The 20,278-nt window shown below is 40.2% G+C and overlaps 1 protein-coding gene across 1 annotated transcript in view; it reads right to left on the bottom strand.

Moving 5' to 3' along the window:
* The window catches only part of cacna1ea (calcium channel, voltage-dependent, R type, alpha 1E subunit a), a 64,650-nt gene that overhangs the window by 4,099 nt on the left and 40,273 nt on the right, over positions 1-20,278 (bottom strand). The window contains exons 8-38 of the mRNA XM_072438207.1: positions 18,315-18,505; positions 17,378-17,481; positions 16,728-16,843; positions 16,513-16,566; positions 16,081-16,122; positions 14,414-14,509; positions 14,131-14,340; positions 13,928-14,040; positions 13,725-13,837; positions 13,509-13,640; positions 13,125-13,194; positions 12,925-13,042; positions 12,654-12,721; positions 12,452-12,543; positions 9,469-10,254; positions 8,543-8,757; positions 7,541-7,640; positions 6,958-7,087; positions 5,306-5,365; positions 5,130-5,236; positions 4,814-4,910; positions 4,265-4,425; positions 4,037-4,174; positions 3,429-3,630; positions 2,904-3,068; positions 2,032-2,142; positions 1,873-1,953; positions 1,436-1,621; positions 1,254-1,345; positions 967-1,132; positions 766-893 (exon numbers count right to left, since the gene is read on the bottom strand). Coding sequence (XP_072294308.1) covers positions 766-893; positions 967-1,132; positions 1,254-1,345; positions 1,436-1,621; positions 1,873-1,953; positions 2,032-2,142; positions 2,904-3,068; positions 3,429-3,630; positions 4,037-4,174; positions 4,265-4,425; positions 4,814-4,910; positions 5,130-5,236; positions 5,306-5,365; positions 6,958-7,087; positions 7,541-7,640; positions 8,543-8,757; positions 9,469-10,254; positions 12,452-12,543; positions 12,654-12,721; positions 12,925-13,042; positions 13,125-13,194; positions 13,509-13,640; positions 13,725-13,837; positions 13,928-14,040; positions 14,131-14,340; positions 14,414-14,509; positions 16,081-16,122; positions 16,513-16,566; positions 16,728-16,843; positions 17,378-17,481; positions 18,315-18,505 — 4,444 coding nt within the window. The remainder of the gene's footprint in view (positions 1-765; positions 894-966; positions 1,133-1,253; positions 1,346-1,435; positions 1,622-1,872; positions 1,954-2,031; positions 2,143-2,903; positions 3,069-3,428; positions 3,631-4,036; positions 4,175-4,264; positions 4,426-4,813; positions 4,911-5,129; positions 5,237-5,305; positions 5,366-6,957; positions 7,088-7,540; positions 7,641-8,542; positions 8,758-9,468; positions 10,255-12,451; positions 12,544-12,653; positions 12,722-12,924; positions 13,043-13,124; positions 13,195-13,508; positions 13,641-13,724; positions 13,838-13,927; positions 14,041-14,130; positions 14,341-14,413; positions 14,510-16,080; positions 16,123-16,512; positions 16,567-16,727; positions 16,844-17,377; positions 17,482-18,314; positions 18,506-20,278) is intronic.

Here is a 20,278-nt window from a genome sequence, read left to right as displayed (position 1 = left end):
CGACTTTTATTGTGTCATATCTGCAGGCCTGGGTGTATAGGGGAGCGAGAGGGTGTATTGCACAGCCTCATTAAAAGCGTCAGCCCCTTTGAATCGGATTGGTCTGGACCTGGGCCTGTTTATGATTCAGTGTGGAATATGTATTTATGCAACCCTGAGAGTCTTCATTCTTTGAAGGCCTGGTCTGACTAACAGACCCCAGGATCAAACAGGGCAGTGAGGTACATGAAGCCAAAGACAAGGACAAGATCAGGAAGAACCCCACATGAATAAAAAGGGAAGAGGAGGGCTTTTGGTTGCATTTGGGGGAACCAAACCTTGCATGCCACCCTGTGGGGGCAGTTCTTTCCAAAGCCCAGAGGAGGCGAGATAGTGCGTACAACTTTGTACATCTCCTTATAGTGGATCCTTCCACTGGAAAGAGCATACATGGTTTTAGTTTTCTGCACATACACTACTTGGTTGTAGTGTATGTTTAGTGTGAAATATAATGAATTCTCTGTCCATCCCCCCAACAACTTTTAAATATGGGTATTGATGACCTCTGCCATTTCAGTCAAACACAGAAAAACACATGTTTTTGTTGTTGTTATGGATAACAAAGTTTCATTAGTTGGATAAAAAGGACTGATAAGTTAATGCTTTGGCATTAACAAAAACATTTAATAAACTTAATAACAAATCAAATCATCATCATTCTTTTGTGTGTATTTCACAGTGATACATGTTAATTATGGACATTTTCAAATACTTTAGGACACTGACCAGGCAGCTCGATCATACTCTCCCCAAATGCGAACAAACTCATCCAGATGATGAGGGCCCAGGATGGAGGAGTCTCTTGTGAGATACTCAAAGTTATCCATGATTACTGCCACAAATAAGTTCAGCATCTGTACAACACATAACATTGGCTCATTATGGTATGATTAATAATAGCATTATGGTTTGTAGTGTTTTTCATACCAAAAAGGAACTGAAGAAGATGAAGGAGACAAAATAGAAATATGCAAAGTCAGAGCCACAGCTTCTATCCAGGTGGTCCGCTGGAGCCAGAGAGGTATCCACCTCACACTGCTGACCAGAGAGACAAGACAACATGATCTCCTGCCAGGACTCCCCTGTAGCACTCCTGCACACACAATGTTATTACACATTTAATTAATTTAAGGCATCAATCCAATATGTTGATGGTAATGTTGAATATTAAAGTTTAGCTGAATCCTAAAAGCATTCAGATTTCTGTTTCTTACCTGAAGAGCAGCATCAGAGCACCGGAGAAAGTCTTAAAATTGTTGTGCCGGTTAATATGGGTCTTTTCATTTAATTTTATGTTCCCAAACACCTGCTCATAACACAAAATCACTTTATTGTGACGAAGCTTTGTTGAAAAGCATGACCAACACCTCCCCTCAGTGGTACGTGTCACTCTCACCTGCATCCCAATAATAGCATAGATGAAGAAGAGCATGGCAATGAGCAGACACACATAGGGCAGAGCCTTGAAGGACTGCACAAAAGTCCAGAGCAGAATACGAATGGTGTAGCCCTGCCTCAACAATTTGATGAGACGAGCCGCGCGAAACAACTTCAGGAAACTCATGTTGAGCGAATCCTCAAACTGGGAAAATCCAAACAATGTAAAAATAAAAATCCATTAGTCTTATAAAGCTGTCAAGGGTGGGATATTATGGTTAAGTTTAAAGTTAAATTTATTATTCTTTTTTTTCTGAGCCCATGAAATGCTTTACACTGAGAAGAACAAATTAATAATTGTTGAAAATATAAAAGAGTGGAGTCTGGAGTTTTATCATTACTCCATTAATGCACCTGGCATAAGATGTGGATGTTTAAGGTTAAAGATAGTTTTACCTGAAAGTCTATGATGATCTCTGCGATGCTGCCAAGGACGGTAATAAAGTCAAAGATGTTCCAAGTATCTTTGAAGTAGTTCTGTTCAAGCACGGCACACGTTTAGCCATTTCAACACTCAGAGAAAACTGTGTATTTGGAGGAATTTCTGTGTCTCACCAGAAAACCAAAGGCCAAAATCTTGAGCACACACTCCACAGAAAAGAGCACAGTGAAGGCAGTGTTCAGGTGCTTCAGAACGGCCTCATACGCCGGTGGAGCCGAGTAATACTGAAAAACAAAACATAACAGGTTTATTGACTTGTACCAAACTGTTATCTGCTCTAGTTCAGCATATGATTTTTACTCCATACAATATATCCTAAAAATTTGACTGAATAATAATATTGCCCATACATTAAAAGGCATTTTGTTTAATAAGAACAATACGGCGTTGTGGATGAGAGTGGTAACAGTTCAAAATCAGATACAGGCCCTTTAAACAGTACAGGTGAAGAGATTGGCCTTTCCTCTCAGGTTCCTTGCGGATGTAATCCAGCACTGTGAAAACTCCAGCGTCTGCAGCTTGATGGAAGATTCCTCCAGACCCATAAATAGCACCTCAGTCTGCACACCTTTCATCCACGGCACTATAAACGGAGCCATCCCTCTGGGGGCGGCAGCTGCAGTTAATGAGGTCATGCTAAATAGCAGCCCCTAGACTTTATAGATCAATATTTAATACAGGCTGAGTCACTACGCCTGTGTGAACGTCTGACGGACTGATCAAACGGGTGAGCAAAAGGCCACTGGAAACTTATGGTGATGAGAGAAGGATGGAAAAATGTAGGCTCAAGGGGAAAACAGAGAAAGCAAACACCAGATTCAGACATGTTAGTCCCTGCACATGTGTGTTGATCGTTAGGAGAGATGCTTCCTCTGCTATTTAAAACCCACTGTGTTAACATTGTGTTCCGAGCTGATCATGAGAAGAGGTTACTGTGCTTTTATGAGACAAAATGTAAACCAAACAAACTACAGTCATAGTTTACCTTCATCATCAGGACAATAGTGTTGAGAGCGATCATGGTCAGTACAGTGTACTCAAAAGATGGAGAAACCACAAAATGCCAAAGTCGGTACTGGAAAGTGTGACGATTCTGGGGCATGTAGCGGGTCAGGGGTTTGGCACTGATGGCAAAGTCAATACAGGCTCTCTATAGAAAAGAGAAAGCATTCAACAGTATAGTAGACCTTTCATTTTTCATCGAGTCACATTTGTCTGGAATTTGTCTCAAGTCACTAACTACAATTACTAAATTATTTTACACCAGACATTAACTTTTCTATATTTGTTAAATGATTCGGTTTTTGCTGAAAATAAACTTGAAAAATGTGCTTTCTTAATTTCGTACTTTCGACAGTTATACCGTGGAACATTAATGGCAAAGCAATAACATCTCATGGAGACAAGCAAAAAAAAAAATGATATTGACAACGATATTTCTAAATATAAAAACTGCATAATGTTCCATTAACTGTTTGCAAGTCCAAACTAATCAGTGCTTTATTTGTACCTCATTCTTTTCCAGAGTACACTCCTCCATCATCTTGTCCCCCTGCTCCTGGAAGGTGATGATGATGAGAGCCACAAAGATATTGACAAAGAAGAACGGAAAGACAACAAAGTAGATGACGTAGAAGATGGACATTTCCATTCTGTTGCTGTGACTCGGACCCCTGTCTTCCTCTGTCACATCCACTGAGTGTTGCAGCACCCTGGAGGAGCAGAGATGTAATGCTTTTACACAACTTTACACAGCAATATTACCGGTATAACCAATTACACGATAATACAGGTCATCACATAGTTGTAAAAACTAAAAAAAGATAATAAAGACAATTTTAAAAGAAAAACTTAGTGATTTCTACTCAATCTAGGCTCCAAAAAAGCAAACCAAGTACATTTTCATCTGGCTGTCACATCAATTTTACTTTATCATTCAGAGAGTTTAATTTCATAAAGCTGGTCACATACTAAAGGAGTAGTAGGAGTAGTTTCATGACATCCCCAGTGATAAGGCAAATATGACAATTCACCCAACACATGCATGTTTTTAGAGGGTGGGACTTTTATTGTATGTTAGTATCAAAGGTAAAAGAGAAAAGCTGCTGTTGGACTCACTGAGGCCATCCTTCTCCCGTGGAAACCGTAAAGAGTGTGAGCAGAGCCGAGATCACGTTGTCATAGTGAAAATCATGCCTTCTCCAGTTTCGCTCCTTCACCTCCTTCTTATCTCTACCATAGTCAATGTAGTAACCCCTTGAAGATAAAAAACACATAGACACGTTTGTGAGAAAAATAAAAAACATAATACGGTAATATAATAAATAATAAGATAATATCAATTACTGGCAGTCCTTTTCTGTAGCCTTCGAACTGTCTGTGCAGTAAAAAAACTTTCCTTTGAAAAGCTGCACAGCGATCACAGCAAAGATGAACATGAAGAGTTTGTAGACGATTAAGATGTTGAAGACGTTTTTTAGAGACGTCACCACACAGTCAAAGACGGCCTGTGGGACAAGAGCATAAAACATGTAGCGTATTGGTCTGTGTTTGATAGTATAATCATATTTGGGTCATTTACACAGAGGTGGGGATAGTACTAAGTTGTGTACAATATTGCATTATTTAAACTTTACTTTATTTGTATTTCGTGCAATGCTCCAATGTGTTTTTTTTTCAAATATTTGTCTATTTTTTATGATCTTTTCAATGAAATCAACTTCAAATTATAAATCAGAGGTCACGTCCAGACCGCTCACTTGAGTAGCAGTTTGCTCAAATGCTTTTTTGTTCTATTTTAAGTCATCTCTTGGACAACTACATTGATTTGAGACCACTTTGCCCACCTCTGAATATATAAAACATTCATATATGAAAAACGTAGGTGTGTCTGACTTTGAGTTTTGGCAATCTCTTGATGGTCTTCAGTGGTCTCAGCACTCGTAGAACTCTCAATGATTTGATGGTTTTAATGTCACGGCCTTTGTTATTTCTGTTAACATAAGATATTTAAAGTCGGGCAAAGCAAAGGAATTGCTGCAGATCAAATAAATACAAATATTATCTGGCATGTTTACTGTACAGTCAAACATACAGCGTGTGTCATAGTTACCCCATCACATTTCTGTAGTGCAGCCACGTAGCAGAAATACAGAAAAAAGTGTTAATGTTTCAAAAGAGACTATCATGTGACTGAATCTTATTGACTTACGTGAGCGCAAAAGCCACTAGAGCGCCAAAGACCACAATAAAGTCCAGGATGTTCCACAGGTCTCTGAAGTAAGAGCCATCGTGGAGGATCAGACCTTGGTCAATCATCTGAGCATGACACAAAGCATTTTAAATTATATATTATAGCTTTTATTGACAATCACTCCTGAAGCTTACCTTGATAATCATCTCGAATGTAAAAACTCCAGTGAACACATAATCAAAATAGCGCAAGACCTAGAAAGTCAAAATGTAAAACACAAAGTCAGCCCTATTTGGGAGACGAATCAAAGCATTATTTTTGTATCAGTAAAACAATTCAAAGGTTTCCAGATTTATTGTCTCTAACTTATTCCCCTGGAGAGCTACTTTTACAAAACAGCAATGGCCGAGAGCTATTCACTTCAGCGTTCACAAGAAAAGAGTCGATTTATTGGACATCTAAAATATACATTTACAATGGTAAAAAGTAGGGCTGTTGCATTTAATTGACAAATCATGACTGGTCGACAATTTAAAATAAATCTTGGTCATGTTTTTTTAATATTGTAATGGAGATTATACAGACTCAAAGCAACAAGCATAAGGCGCTGGTACAGCTGGCAGCCCGGTGTAAACGCTCTCTCTTCTTTCTCACACTTATTGTGCTTTATCTCCTATATTTTGTAAATATAGTTAGTATATTTTTTCTATTTTACTGTACGATAGGGACACGCGCTGGAATAGTTTTTTAATTCAACTGTTTTTGACTTTTTTCGGCGGGATTTGAGCGTTTTTCGTTGCGTTCGTTGTGTTGTTGTGACGTGAGCTAGCTCCGAGCGAGCCCACCAGCCCCCCCCCCCGCGCCCTCCGGCCGCGCTAAAGTACGGCGTGTCGTCGGTACACGTTTATATACACGTTTATATGAAAGAGGAACTTCACGAACGATCGGGACACGCACTGGAATCGCTTTAAATTAACTTGTTTTGACTTTATTCGGCTGGATTGAGTGTTTTCGTCGTGTCGTTGCGATGTGTCTTGGCTCTGAGTCCCCCGGCCCCGCCCCCCGGCTCCGGCTCCGGCCCCGCCCCCCGGCTCCGGCCCCGCCCCCCGGCCGGCGCCGTACCGCGTTTCCACAAAGGAGGAACTCATGAAACTGAGGACAACAGTCGTCTTACCCGGAGATCGTCACGTTATCCCGTCGCAATACTGACCTAACCTAATACTGATGTGCAATTCTGTCATATGTGCAATTACTGTGAAATTCATGTGCAATCCATGTGCTGTCGTGACACATATTCATGTGCAATTACTGCCGTGATCACATGCAATGGTATTTATGTATTTATTTGTCTATGGGAGTTTTTATTTATTTATAGGAGATCTTCTACTGAAAGTGTTTTTTTGACTTCCTATAAGTGATCTGTTCTTCTGGATCTACCTCTGTATCTACCTGTGTTGCACCAATGATATTTCCCCATGTGGGACAATAAAGGAATATCTTATCTTATCTTATCTTATTTTCTGATCATCAATAATACATTTTATTCACAATCTTTCTCTATCTAGAAGTTTTCCGTCACCATTTTTCAATCTTTATCGGTTACAAAGTCAAATTTATACAATAGAAATAATAGTTTGACTAGTCGACAAATAAACTAGTATAATGTGTAATATGTATGAACCCAAACTTGGAGGCTACTTGGAGGTGGGTGGAGAGCTACCGGTTGGAGACCCCTGCTGTATGTGATTTTCTTTTCTACCATCGCAACTCAAGTTAATGTGAAGTCAAAACTGAAACGCGTATTTGGACACGGCTAAAACATTCATGAGCAGTAACTTGTACATACTTTATTCCAGTCGGATGTCGTGGCCACTGGGTCCTCAGCTGCCAGAGCGATGCTGCTGGCGGCAATGACCAGCAAGATGGTCATCTCGAAATACCTGAAGTTGACCACATAGTGACAGGCTCGCCGCACACTGAGCGAGAACAAAAGATGGACCAAATGAACATTCATACAAGATCACTGCTTGTTGAAACGACGCAAGAACTCAACAGGCTGGAAATGAACTGGAGCATTTAAAGGAGTATATACTATGTAACCTTTCTGCTTGCTTTGTTTTGCCTGGAATATTCCACAGTATTTTTGGTCGTTGCAATAAACACACCTGTAATTGAAAAAAATGTGGGATATTTTAACGCCGTACTGTGAAACATTCCGAGCAAAAAAATAACCAGCAGGTGGCGGACCCTCCATTAGAAAAAGTAACAATAAGTACCTTTGAACTACTATTACTGCATTATACTTTTATTGTTAAGAAATAGACAAACATTTAACAAACTTGCAAAACAATCATTTCATTTCCAGCTCTGCAAATAAGAACGTGTGCAAAAGTGATGCAAATATTAAAATGTCTGTGTTGGTAACTCACAGATTCTCTGGTTTAAAGATGAACATGCTGTTTGGTATCACAGGGCTGACCGCGGCCTCCTCACTGTCCGACTTACAGGCTTCAGGATCTTTGTTTTTGACTGCACAGAGGTTGGGGAAAGTGGAAATAGGATGAGTTATACGTTGGTGTGACAGAGATGATTTGGCTAATCTAGAGACAGTTTTGCAACCATGACGTGCAATGGGGACTCCAACTCTCAAACGTAAAGACAAATTGAGCCCAGTGGTGATAAACTGAAGAACTGAACACAACGGCACGACTCACTGACTCCAAACCAGGAGTAATAGATAAGAAATGAAGCATGACTCCGCAAGTGCAAGGCCAATTTTTCATCACAAATTTATTCAGCAACTAAATTAAAGTGTGATTTAGAATAGACTTTGTGCTTTTTTTGGATTCAACATTGAATAACTCCAGTATGTTCATTTATAAATTGAAGTTTTGAAGAGCATCACAGTGAATAATGCATGTGAAATCAAACAAAACTGTTACATGTTTATGCATTATTTATCTGGTAAAATAGAAAATCAAAAAGTTAAACGGCCACTAAGTATATTTTGGTGGAGGGTCCAAAACCTTTTCTCCATGATTTGTCTGGAACGTTGCTTGCCTGACCAGCCAGTCCCTCTTACATTCTGCAGAAGGGTCTAGAAACCCTCCTAACTTGGGACGGCCCAGCTGCTAATTTTAAAGACGACATCTCTGAATATTCCCGTAACAGTCAGAACAACCACAGATGCATAAGAGTTAGGTGCTTTGCTTGTGGATTCTGCCAAAGTACGCTCCATTCTAAGTCTTTTGTGGTATTTCTCTCTAGTTTTTACTCGTTTGTTTAGACAAAAACACACCATGCGTTTCTTTGATTTCTCAGTCATCTGGCCAGGCGCCTGACAGTGGAATATTCCAGGCAAAGCAATAGCATTTTGAGACAGGGGCTGACCCTCCACCAGAAAAAATATATAGTGCACCTTTGTCTTGTACCTGAAATTGTTGAAAGCTCCATAGAGGCCTGTTCTTTACAAACATCAATGATGACGCTGGAGCAGAGCTGTGCTTTGTCTTGGCACAAATCTGATGTCACATTTTCTTTCATTTCAGTGTCAACAGAGAGCGTTGGGTCAGACTGTTCTGTTGGATCTTCTGGCTTTTTGGCATCGGTTCCGTCAGCGAGATTAGTGTGCACGTCTTCATTCTGTCTGTGAAAACAAAGCAGCTGTTTCCATTAGCTTTTGTAGGTTGAAAAGGTTTTGATTTAAATATTAAGGGTAATTCACCACCTGTAAGGCAAAGATGTCTTTTAAAACGAACCTCAAGCAATGTCACTAATCTACAGTGGCTTTTACACACAACTTACACACAATTTACAAAACATTTGGATATACAGTAAATACATAATAGTTTCAAGCAATCATGATTTCAACTATAATACAAATTATTAAATGTTTCTAATTCATAAACGAGCAACACTACCAATAAAAAACTACATATTATAACAAGTCCGTTCAGTTGTGTGCTTATTGTACCCTATGTTTAACTTATGATATATATATATATATATATATATATATATATATATATATTTTTTTTTTATTAACCTTCAATTGGATTTAGATTAAGAATCTTTTTCAGAGGAGTCCTGGCCCCAGAGGGGTGGAGCCTATTGTACATGTTTTTAGTGGTAGGGGAAACCGGCGGACCCAGAGGAAAACTATGCAGACATGGGAAGAACATGCAAACTCCACACAGAAAGGCTCCATGCCGCCCGGGAGTCAAACCCAAGACCTTCTTGCTGTGAGGAGAGAGCGCTAACTGCTTTGCTGCTGTGTTGCTGTATGTACATAATGTACATAATGTAAACAAAAGAGAGGGCTTGGGTCCAAAGTGAACAGAATTATAAATGATTGTACCTGTCCTTGGTGTGGCCCATATCTCCTTCCTTCTTCTCTGTCCCGTTCTCCTCACTCCTCTCCTCGCTTTCAACACTGTCTGTGTTATGTTGTCCAGGCGACAATCCCTGGTCTTTGACTTCCACTGTCCGGTCGCAGCGATGGGGCGACCTCCGCCCCCTGAACCTGCCTCTCATCTCTGGAGTCAAAACATCCAAGTTGTCTGGTGGTCTAAATTTTTTCACTGGCCTGTGTTGCCTCTCTCCATTCAACCTGTTCTTTCTTTCTTGAACAATGCTGTTTGTTTTTCCGCTCTCTGGTTCAGGCTCTGGTAGGGAGAGAGGCTCTGGTAAAGATACTTCAGGGACAATCTGAGGGTCTGGGATGGTAGTGGACAGGGTAGATTCCACAGCAGTGTCCTCAAGTAAGTCTTTGCTCTTAACAGGTGATGCTAAAGGGTCGTTTGGGCGTTTGATGCTTGACGGCGGTGTGTTTTGCATTGCTTTTTGTTGCAGGGACAGTGGGTTCCCGTGCTGGCTTTGTGCCTCCTCACTCGGGTTGTTGTGGAGGACCTCCCTGCTGGACGTTTGGCGGTGTCTCCGGAGCTGGCTGGTCCTCTGCTCCCATACGGACATGGTCATCCTCTTCCTCCTCTCTCGCCTGGACATGAAAGAGTTAGAGGGGTTGAGTTTGGGGCGTCCCTCCCTGATGCTGCCCTGGGCCTCCTCCAGGGAGCATGAGTATGTCGGGCGGTTGCGGTGGATCGCTCTCTTTCTGTACAGGTAAGGCCGCCTTCTCCGGCTCCCCCTAAGGAGAGAGAGAAATATATGTCAGAACATCTAATAGAGAATGAACATGTTTAAATACAATTACAACTATATTTTAATTCATTCTGAGAGAGGAACTGAATGAGCAAAATGCAATTCTTATTATTTTAACGTGAACTATATACTGCATAAGCAATGAAAAATAATTACAGGGGTAGATTTTTGGTCTTGTATTTCAACAGCAAATACTGTAGTTAACAATTCAACATAAATCCATACTGTGTGATCTATGGTTATGTTATGTGATGACTTAGGGAACGACTGTGAAAAAAGATTTGTAGGAAAAGCAATCAGTGAAAGCAGGGGCATAAAAAGAATAAAGATTGAGTTTGAGGAAGGAGACGAGCGTGAACTGAATATTTTGCAAGATGAGTAGGGACCCAGTTTAAGAAAATTTGAGAAATGGTGAGAAACAGAGAAAGCTTAACAGACAGAGTTACTTACGGGAGCGTGGACTCTTGTGTGGTCCGTGTTATCAATGAGCGATTTGTTAAAAACAAGACATTAGTGCTTTTGGGAGCATAGACAAAACAGATCGGGAGACACACACCAACTGATCCTTCAAAAACTTCAACAATCAATTTGCATAATGTCTGTGCAACAGCTCTCAGGCTTCTAATAATTACTCAAATATGGTATTAAGAAAATCAAGATTTTCATTTTGGACATTTTGCATCAAAATTTTGCCTGGTGTGTGTCTCCTAAGGACCAAGCACATTGACAAACAAGATGACAGTTAAGACACAATAAAATAATACAGATATAAATTCAATCATCACATTGAGTAAATGAGTTCGAGCACAGTGAGACGCAGATAGAGGACAGAGATATGAGCAATGTCCGCAAACAGTACTCAAAACCCCTCAACATGAAGAGCACTTTGGGATGCAGCGCTGAACACCACATCTCCAAGCACACATTAGCATTCTTAGGAACATGCCAATGCAAAAAAAAAAAAAAATACAAGGAAGGCTCAAAATATAGTTTGATATGTTAAGATGTGCTTTGTATTTGTAATTGGAAGAAAAACTGGTAAACATTGCTTGTAGATTAGCTTTTACGATTTCATTATACAGCATACAATGCAGATTTTCTTCCTTTCCAGGGCAGAAAGTGATCAGATGCAAACATAATTGATGCCGCTAACATGCTGCATCCTTTTTTGCCAGAGAAGCAAACCAAAATTCTGTGCAAAAAGAAAAAAATGCAGTTTGATTGAGACAAAAACCCGCCACATTTAACTCATCTGTATGGACTCCCAAAAGCAAAATCTCATCAGAATGGCTTTTTGAATAATTTACATAAAATAATTCTAGTCATTTACCAATGACAATACCAGAATGCCAACATCAGAGCGAATGATACATTCATGATGCCATGATAGTGGAGGAATCTTCCACATGCATACAAACAGCAGGCATTAGGGTTCAGTCATGTGCATGCACATGCTCGTCCTCTGCTGAAGACACAGCCCTGGCTGATCAATACCAAACAAAAGTGTTTTTTATGAGCTGACAAGTGCACACTGGCTTCATTTTGGGCATACTATTAAACTTAAAGGTGGTATGGACGATTTTTTTCAGCAATTTTTTTATCATATTTCCTCGTGGCGTGGATAAATCATTTGTCCTGCCACGTATCAATCATAAAACGCACCTATCGCTCACCTGCAGCCGCGTGTGGTTCGTGCCCACGTTTCCGCGTGCCTAAGCGCATGGATCTATCATAATATAGTTCTCTCAGTGTACGGGGCAAAATGAAGACGGAGAAAGACAGTTCGAGCTGACGCAGAAGTGGACAGAAATCTACGGGAGACGAGCAATGCGATGCGCTCCGTTGCGCTAATAAACAAACGCACGTGTGTGTTGTATCAGTCCGCACGGGGAAGTGCACATGCGCACTTCCGCCTGCGTTCTCAAATCGACGAAAAATCGTCCATACCGCCTTTAAACAAATCTTTGTTATGATCATTGTTAGACTGACATCAGAATATCATAATTGTCTCCAGGACGACCATGCGTTCATCTTCAGCCCCTGAAACATGTAACCATGGAGACCACAATGTGAACCCAATCACTGTGCGCTAAAGGCTACAGGAAGGCATGTCTAAAATGCAGTAGAAATGAAGTTTCTTCATTAGAAATGATAATGAAAGAAGGATTTCATGCATTACTTACTCTGAGGACATGAAAGAAGACAGTGGGCCGACTTCCTTTGCTTTTTGAAGAGCATGTTTTTGGTTAAATGCTGCCTCTGCTTCTTCTTCATCCTAAACAAATTAAAAACAAACAAGTTTATTAACAGTTTCATTCTTTGCTTTTTTTTGTCTTGTTTGTATGGTACTTTTGAAGCAGGATCTGACATTGCTTACTTAATTACCTTAGTAAGTTCTTGGGCATTTGCAAGATTGTCCACAGCAATGGCCAAAAAGACATTGAGCAGTGTATCTAGTCACAATGAAGTTAGGGACAAAGTGGGCCAAGTGTTTGTTTACTCTAAAACAAAATACTACATGTATTTCTCATTAGTAACTCTATAGCAGATACTGAAGATACTATATACTATTAGACAGGTTACAGCAGCTATTTAGTTGCAAAACTGAAACTTTAAACTGCACTACTTTGTCAGACAAGTGACTTTAAAAGAATACAGTTTCCAAAGAGTGTGAGGACAATGAAGTAGATGGAGGACCACATGCCCGACTTCACTCCCCCTTGAGAGCGAATGCCATTGTACATCACCTCGTTCCAGTCCTCTCCAGTCAGGATCTGGGGGAAACGGCCACAGAAGTTAACTGCAGTACTGATGTTACAAATAACTGATTTTATGTGGTGGATTATACCATCTCACCTGAAATACAGTCATGATGGCAGCTGGGAAAGTGTCAAAATTAGTTGGTGTGTAGTCTTCGAAGATGAACCTGGAACAGAGAGGGTCAGGCTGTTTGTGAGGCTCTGTCTGGGTTTTATTGACGCAGGAGCTGGAGGGAAGAAACTGCGTGGAACTGTGATCACCAATTGCTGTGTGTGTCAGACAAAGGAGGAGTCTAATGGCACACACAATCTATTTACTATAATTAAAACAAGTGTAAACTGTTCTGAGAAAAACTGCCTGTCTAAGTTTTGACAAAGAAAGGTTGTACTTATTTAGTTTGTTAAAGGAGCACACATAATTATCTCATGCACAATTTGAGAGACTCTTTAATGTTTAAATGTAATGTTTGCAAAGCCTTACCTGCCACCAAAGAGCTGCATGCCAAGAAGGGCAAATACAACAATAAAAAGGAAGAGGAGAAAGATGAGGGAGATGATGGACTTCATAGAATTCATTAGCGACACAACCAGATTCCGCAGAGAGGCCCAGTATCTGCAAACACAAAGAATTTCCATCTTTGTTTGAATATACTACAGAACAACTTCAAACACGCAAGATTTTGAAAAGATAATTTACTTGGTGATCTTGAAAATCCTCAGCAGACGCAGTGCGCGCAGGACACTGATGCCAAAGGAAGTGCCAGGTCTGAAGAAACCCCACAGAACCTCAAAGATACTGCCAACAATCACCTACAGAATAATTAATTACAGAAGGAAAAGGTCGTTACTGAAGTAAGACACTGAAGTTCATATATTATGGTGCTCTTATGTTGTACTTACACTGCAATCAAAGCAGTTGAATGAAGAGTGAAAGTAAAGTCGAGGCCCCAAACTGTACATCTTCAGAAACATCTCAGTGAGAAAAAGGACAAGAAAGAGGAACTCTGCATAGTCTATAAACAAAAGTTTATTCATTTAAACCATGATAGGCAATGAAATCACATCTAGTTAATGCACGCAAAAGTGTACATTGTAAGACTTACAGAGAAAGTCAGACAGCCAAAGCGGCTGATTGTGATGGACAATAGCCACACACAGTGTATTGAGAGCCACCAAGGCCAACACTGTCCAGTAAAACGTGTGCGTTTTCACGATACGACGAATGGAGATGCGCAAGAGACGCTCTTTTCTTCGGAAATAAGCTGCTGGTCCTCGCTTTGAGCTTCGGATGCTTCCTCTCGTCACAGGCATGCCTAGAAGTTAAAAGTAATCAAGCTATAGCAACAGTGTTTCTGTTATATACAGTGTTCAAGACTGTCCACTCACTCATAGAGGAGATGTCCCCATAATGTTCTTCCCCCATCTGCCCACGATGTCCAAGGTCCATGCCTCTTTTCTTGATGGTGGTCGCTCTCTTCAGCACTGCAGACACAGCAAGTTGAGTTTTCACATGTGGTGTGAAATGTGGAATCAGCAGCTACATGCTTTAAAGATAATCACAGAGCTAAAGTCTGGGCAAGTTGACCGAGCAACATGCCACAGTGCTAAACCACTATTGACCGCCCGTCACCATTGCCCATAAAAAGCTTTTTGCATGACCACCCATTTTTTTATTAGTAAGTTCAAGCAGTATGGATTATTGTGTTAATGAAAAAAATATATCATGAAATGAATGATTTAAGGTGCAGTGGTGACCTGCTGCATGCTAATGAGCCACAAGTTCTGGCTGAAAGAGAAAGTTTATCGTGTTAGCACTTTGGTTGGAAAGAGAAATTATAATTTTGTGCAAATTGTATTATGTAAATAACTAAAAGCTATTTTCTCTTAAGAAAATGCAGTCTCTTCCAGAACATACCAGGGGGGTCCATGCAAAGTGTGAGGGGGCAGGCAGGGCAGTGCACACAAGTCAAAGGGGGCAAGAGTGTGTGCCCTTGTGTCTTATAATCTTACTTCCCATTATATTTTCACCAGCGCTACAGCTACAGCATTTTTTCTTACTTTAAAAAATGGCAAATGGCCAATTTTGGCTGGGAATTGTTTGCAATATGCCTCTAGTCAACTGGAAAAGACACATGTTAGTGAACTTTGTAACGTGTTGGGGAAGTTACTTGTCAGAATCAGAATCAGGAAAGGTTTATTGCCATTGTCAGTGAACAAAATTCAAAGGCTACAAACTTATTATATTATATATATTATATATTCAATTATCTTGAATACAGCATTTAAATAAAGGTAAACAAATAAGTTGTTAAAACTGACTTAAATGGTATAACACCGTCATGAAGCTGCTTAGCTCTCTCCTTGTCTTTGAGGTAGATAACTGACAGCAGAAGTGAAGTCCGTGGGATAAAATGTAAACATGCATTTTTGTAGGTGTTGCAAATAGCTAAGTATTGTGTTAGTAACTGTAATTCAATGACACATATTTTCACAGTAATGTATCCTTTTAATTGTAATTTATTAGTGGTTATATATACAATACGTGCCACTGCCAAATGATCAATAGGTAGGGTTTGCCTAAGTTCTACTAACCTGAACTATAGGTACAATAAACTTGGGTAGCCACAAAATATTATCAAAATATCATCATTACACTTACAAATATACAGCTCATGATTGACCTCTCAATCATCAACTGTTTCTTTGGTGCGAAAGAACAAAAAAACAGACTTATCCAGTTGACACAATTCAACCTTCTTTTGCAGTGGACCTGACCTGGATGACTGAGGGATTACAAACCTAACAATAAAACTAACAATCAACCAAATTATAAGACCTGATGTACATGAATCTAAATCTGTGACCAAATATACATTTACACTTTGCTGTATTATGCCTCCGTTTGCTGCTCTGTACACACTCATGCACCCATGGTTCCCCTCACACTGTGGTGGTCTGGAATGGAAATCCCAGGTCTCATGGTGTGTATGCTGGTGCAGGAGGAGAATGAGGGTGAAGTGAGTTTCTGAGATAAAAGCAGAGACGGTCCTCACCATAGGTACTACCTGTACTCCACTCTGGGAGGCTCCTGAGAGCTGCCAATCAATCCACATTTAATAAAAGCCTGCTATTTGAGCAAGTACAGGTCAGTGCAGAGTCAAGCGGGTCAGCGTGACCACTTAGCTGTGTGCAGGGCTCCAGTGGCTGCTGTAACACTGTTATTACTACAGACACTGGCCTAACATCGTGATCACACTTTTTATTCATGCTACCTTTTAAACAGTCGAAGTGTAAAAAATCAGCGAATAGTTATAGAGATATAATTTAATCACATTCCAATAAACAATATACTATTAATTATGTTTTTTTTTTTTCAATCGTTTGTATACCACAATTCAGAATTTCTTCCATTCGATTGAAGAGACATTTCACATTATGGGCACTATAAGACTATTCACCGCTGTAACGTGAACATTAGGATTTACCATCAAGGGCAGAAGGTCCTGAATTCTTATTTTCTTCAGCGAGCATTACCTCCTCTACAAAAAAGAGAGAAAAAGAAACAATTGAGATGGGAGCTTTGTATACAATAGCCTTAGAGTCAAGATAGGAAAGATTAGACTAACAGCTTTAAGTCAAATATCGATTTTTCGTTTGTTGTCAGTGTCTAAATGTGTTGGGTGATTGAGAGTAAAGCCACCTGCTCTGTCGATCCAGGCTCTGTAACCGTTCAGCTCCCTCTCGATCTGCTGCTGCCGCCTCAGCTTCATGAAGGCGCGCCGGTTCTCCACTCGTTCCCTTTCTTTGGCAAATTCCCTGCAAAGACGCAAACCCACCAGAACAGCTTTCAACACATCCTCAGACACTGTTGTTCTTTGCGGTCTTTACGTGTGCATTCGTGAGACTAAAAATACTTCACTCACTCTGGGAACATGGTAATGACTTCCCCAGCGTTCCCCAATTAACCTTTCTGTACAACTAATTAACTTGCTATGGATTTTAACGCTTGTGAAATGTATCATGACTTACAGCCAGTGAAAACCCAATTACACTGTGTTATTAGGACCAAAGGCCTCGTTGGACTGAAAAGTATTTAAAGTCTTGATATTTCCTGTATAATGAGCAGTGATTAGCAAGCCTGCCAGTGTTTACCTCATGGATCTTTTAAAATATCTGTTTACATTCAGCAGAGTACTGGTCCATTTCCCTATGACTGATTTCTTCTATTCAGAGACAAAACAGGTGTATCAATAGAATATATGTGTGCTGCCAAAATGCAATCCTCAAGAGTCCAGCAATAGGGAAACCATGGTGTATTAATAATTGGGTCTGATATTCTTTTATACCTACCCAGAGAGGACTCCCAAGACCAGGTTGAGTACAAAGAAGGAGCCGATGATGATGAGCGGGATGAAGTAGAGCCAGTTCCAGCTTGGGCCTAAAGCATCATCCGTCTAAAATGTGAGAGGAAGAACAGGTTTTAGATAAAAAACAATTAAGATATATTCAAAACTTGCGCCAAAATAATGAGCTTTACCAAGAGAAAAGAAAGTACAAAGCTCAGCAGAAAGTGGCAAATGGATGCTATATTCTCATTATAATTTTATTTGTTCTAAAATAAGAAGTGGCTCAGTTTTTCCTAGTTTATCTGTCCAGAGAAGAGGCTCAATGTCCTGTAGTCATGGGTCTCAGCTACTTTGCTATGGGATTATTAGATTTCCATCTCTCTGAAATCCATGGATATGAATAATTAAATTTCATATGACACATTCGACAACCCATTTCACTGAAACATAGTTCTATCATGTAAACATTTAGGATTTTACAAAGAAAACTTGCCTATTTTTCTCTAGTTTGACAATTATGTTGGAGTCAGCAGACATGATACACGGAGGGGTAATTCCTCTGTTACCTAGCAACAAAGGGCCAAAACTAGACTCATTTGCGCAATAGTTATTATTTGACACCTTTACTTTCTCAAATAAATGTTTGAACATGTCATAAAAATGTGTTCATTGCACATAAATTCTCCTTGTCTTGATTAAACAGATTTTTCCTTTTTAGAACGCAGTGCTTCTTCCTTTCAACTCAACACATTTTCTTTGCTAACGGCCCCTTGACTTGAGGCAAAACTATAACAAATATTCACCACAAATACTGTCTCCCCATACAAAGTAATGAATCACTAGTACAACATGAAAACCAGTCATATGCACTTTAAATCGTCAATAACTGAGCCTCTATGAGTATTGTGAGTGCAGTATCCGCCATTGTTAAGCGCCCGTACGTTATAGAGCACTGCCGTCCAGCCCTCCATGGTGATGCACTGGAAGACGGTGAGCACGGCGAACAGGATGTTGTCAAACTGCGTGATGCCGTCGTTGGGGCCAATCCAGTTTCTGCTGCAGTTGTACTTGGCGGGACACTGACGAACTCCACACGGGAAGTCGACCTCAGATGAGTCCACCGTCTCATTCTCTGCACAGATGGGGGAAGAAATGTCAAATTAAACTTGGAAACCTTGAGTGATCTCTGGGGGTTTGAATCTGAATCTAATGGCTGAATACACCTGCTCTGTTTGTGTGATGGGCTCGGCTTGGAGGTTAATGACAGCTATGAACGTACAATGAGGCGTCGCGGCGCATTGTTGTTTGTAATTATACAGGACGTTGTTGGTTTGATGGAGTCTCCAGGTGCAGCTTGGTGTGTACGTGTTGAGTTGCACTGCTACCTATAAAGCGGCGTGAATATTAGTAGCTTGTAGTTTACCGTCATATTCATGTGCAATACTGAATTAACCATGTGCAATACCGTCGTATTCATGTGCAATTACTGTTGTACTCACAACCAATTAAGGCCATATTCATGTGCATACAACTGATGTAAATAAGAGTGTTTTATTTTCTTTACTTACTTAATATTAGTATTATTTAGCTATTTTTACTTTATTTTATTAGGCCCGAGCGCCACAAGCTGGCGAGAGGCCTATTAATCTCGTAAGGCCGTGCAAAGCACGGCTGCAAAAGTGCGCACGTAGTGCGCACGAAATCGAGCGCGAAGCGCTCGCCCACTTCCAAACACTCACTAACGCACTCCTTCACTCATGCACGCCCCGTGCATACTAATTAGTAGTAGGAAAATGGAATGCAAAAGTGCGCACTAAACGAGCACTTTACATTGAGACACCCATATAAAGCACTCATTTGCGCTAAGTAGCTCACGAATACGTTCCCCATCTCTCGTATGTTCCGTGCATATAAGCATGTAATGCAAAAATTGAACATTATTACTGTATAGAGGGCCAAAAACACAAAGTGGGCGGAGCCCACACAAAATTAACGAAAGTACCCGTCAGTGATCAGGGACCCACACCATGAGGTAGGAAAGTGCGAGCGCTTTCCGAAAATGTATAGTTTATGATATTTGAAAAATGGGAAACATTGTTTTCGCATCGGAATATTATTCTTCTTAAAATTTTCACACCTCTAAAAATCGTGCCTCTCTACATTCTGGCTATTTCCCTTTTCTAAAATAAAAAAAATTGGCGCGTCAGCGCCCCCAAATGTACCAAAAATGCATTGAGAGATGGGAAATGACCCCAAAAAAATCTGATCGTAGAATCATGAAATTTGGCGCAGAGGTAGATGGTGACAAGAGAAGTAAAAAATATTACCACGGCAACGCCGTCCGCCCAACCAAATGTCGGCCATATTGCTTCAAAAATGGCTAAACATGACTTCGGAGTTTTTCCAAACGTCGTACTTTTACAAACTCCTCCCAGGGCGTTGGCCCTAAAAAGCTGAAATTTGGTGAAAATGCTACTGAGACATCAAAAGTTATCCAAATTAAAAAGCTGAAATTTGGTGAAAATGCTACTGGGACATCAAAAGTTATCCAAATTACATTGATACCTCTCACGGTCACTGTAGCAAGAATTTCAGAAATCTCCCAAATTTTACATTTCTGCCGTTTGCGCAGATAAAGTCCGAATTGCGTCAAATTAGAATCAGTTGTTAAACTCTTTGCCCTAAACCTACTTGAAGTGAAATAAATTAATTTGGCGCCACAGCGCCCCCTACAGATTTTATTTGGAAGTTAAATGTTTAGTTTTGCGAAATTATATGAAATTTGACACACAACTCAATTTTAGAATCCCCATCAAAAAAGTCAATGAGACCCATGTCATAATTGTTATGGTTTTGCCGTAACGATGACCGAAACCTTCCATGTTATTCCAATGGGGAAATCGCC

Source organism: Eucyclogobius newberryi, unplaced genomic scaffold (assembly GCF_026437365.1).
Source record: "Eucyclogobius newberryi isolate DKJ021-1_F unplaced genomic scaffold, fEucNew1.0.hap1 SCAF_9, whole genome shotgun sequence".
NCBI classification, from domain to species: domain Eukaryota; kingdom Metazoa; phylum Chordata; class Actinopteri; order Gobiiformes; family Gobiidae; genus Eucyclogobius; species Eucyclogobius newberryi.
Note: the sequence above shows the minus strand (reverse complement) of the source record. Positions and strands in the feature narration are given on the sequence as shown.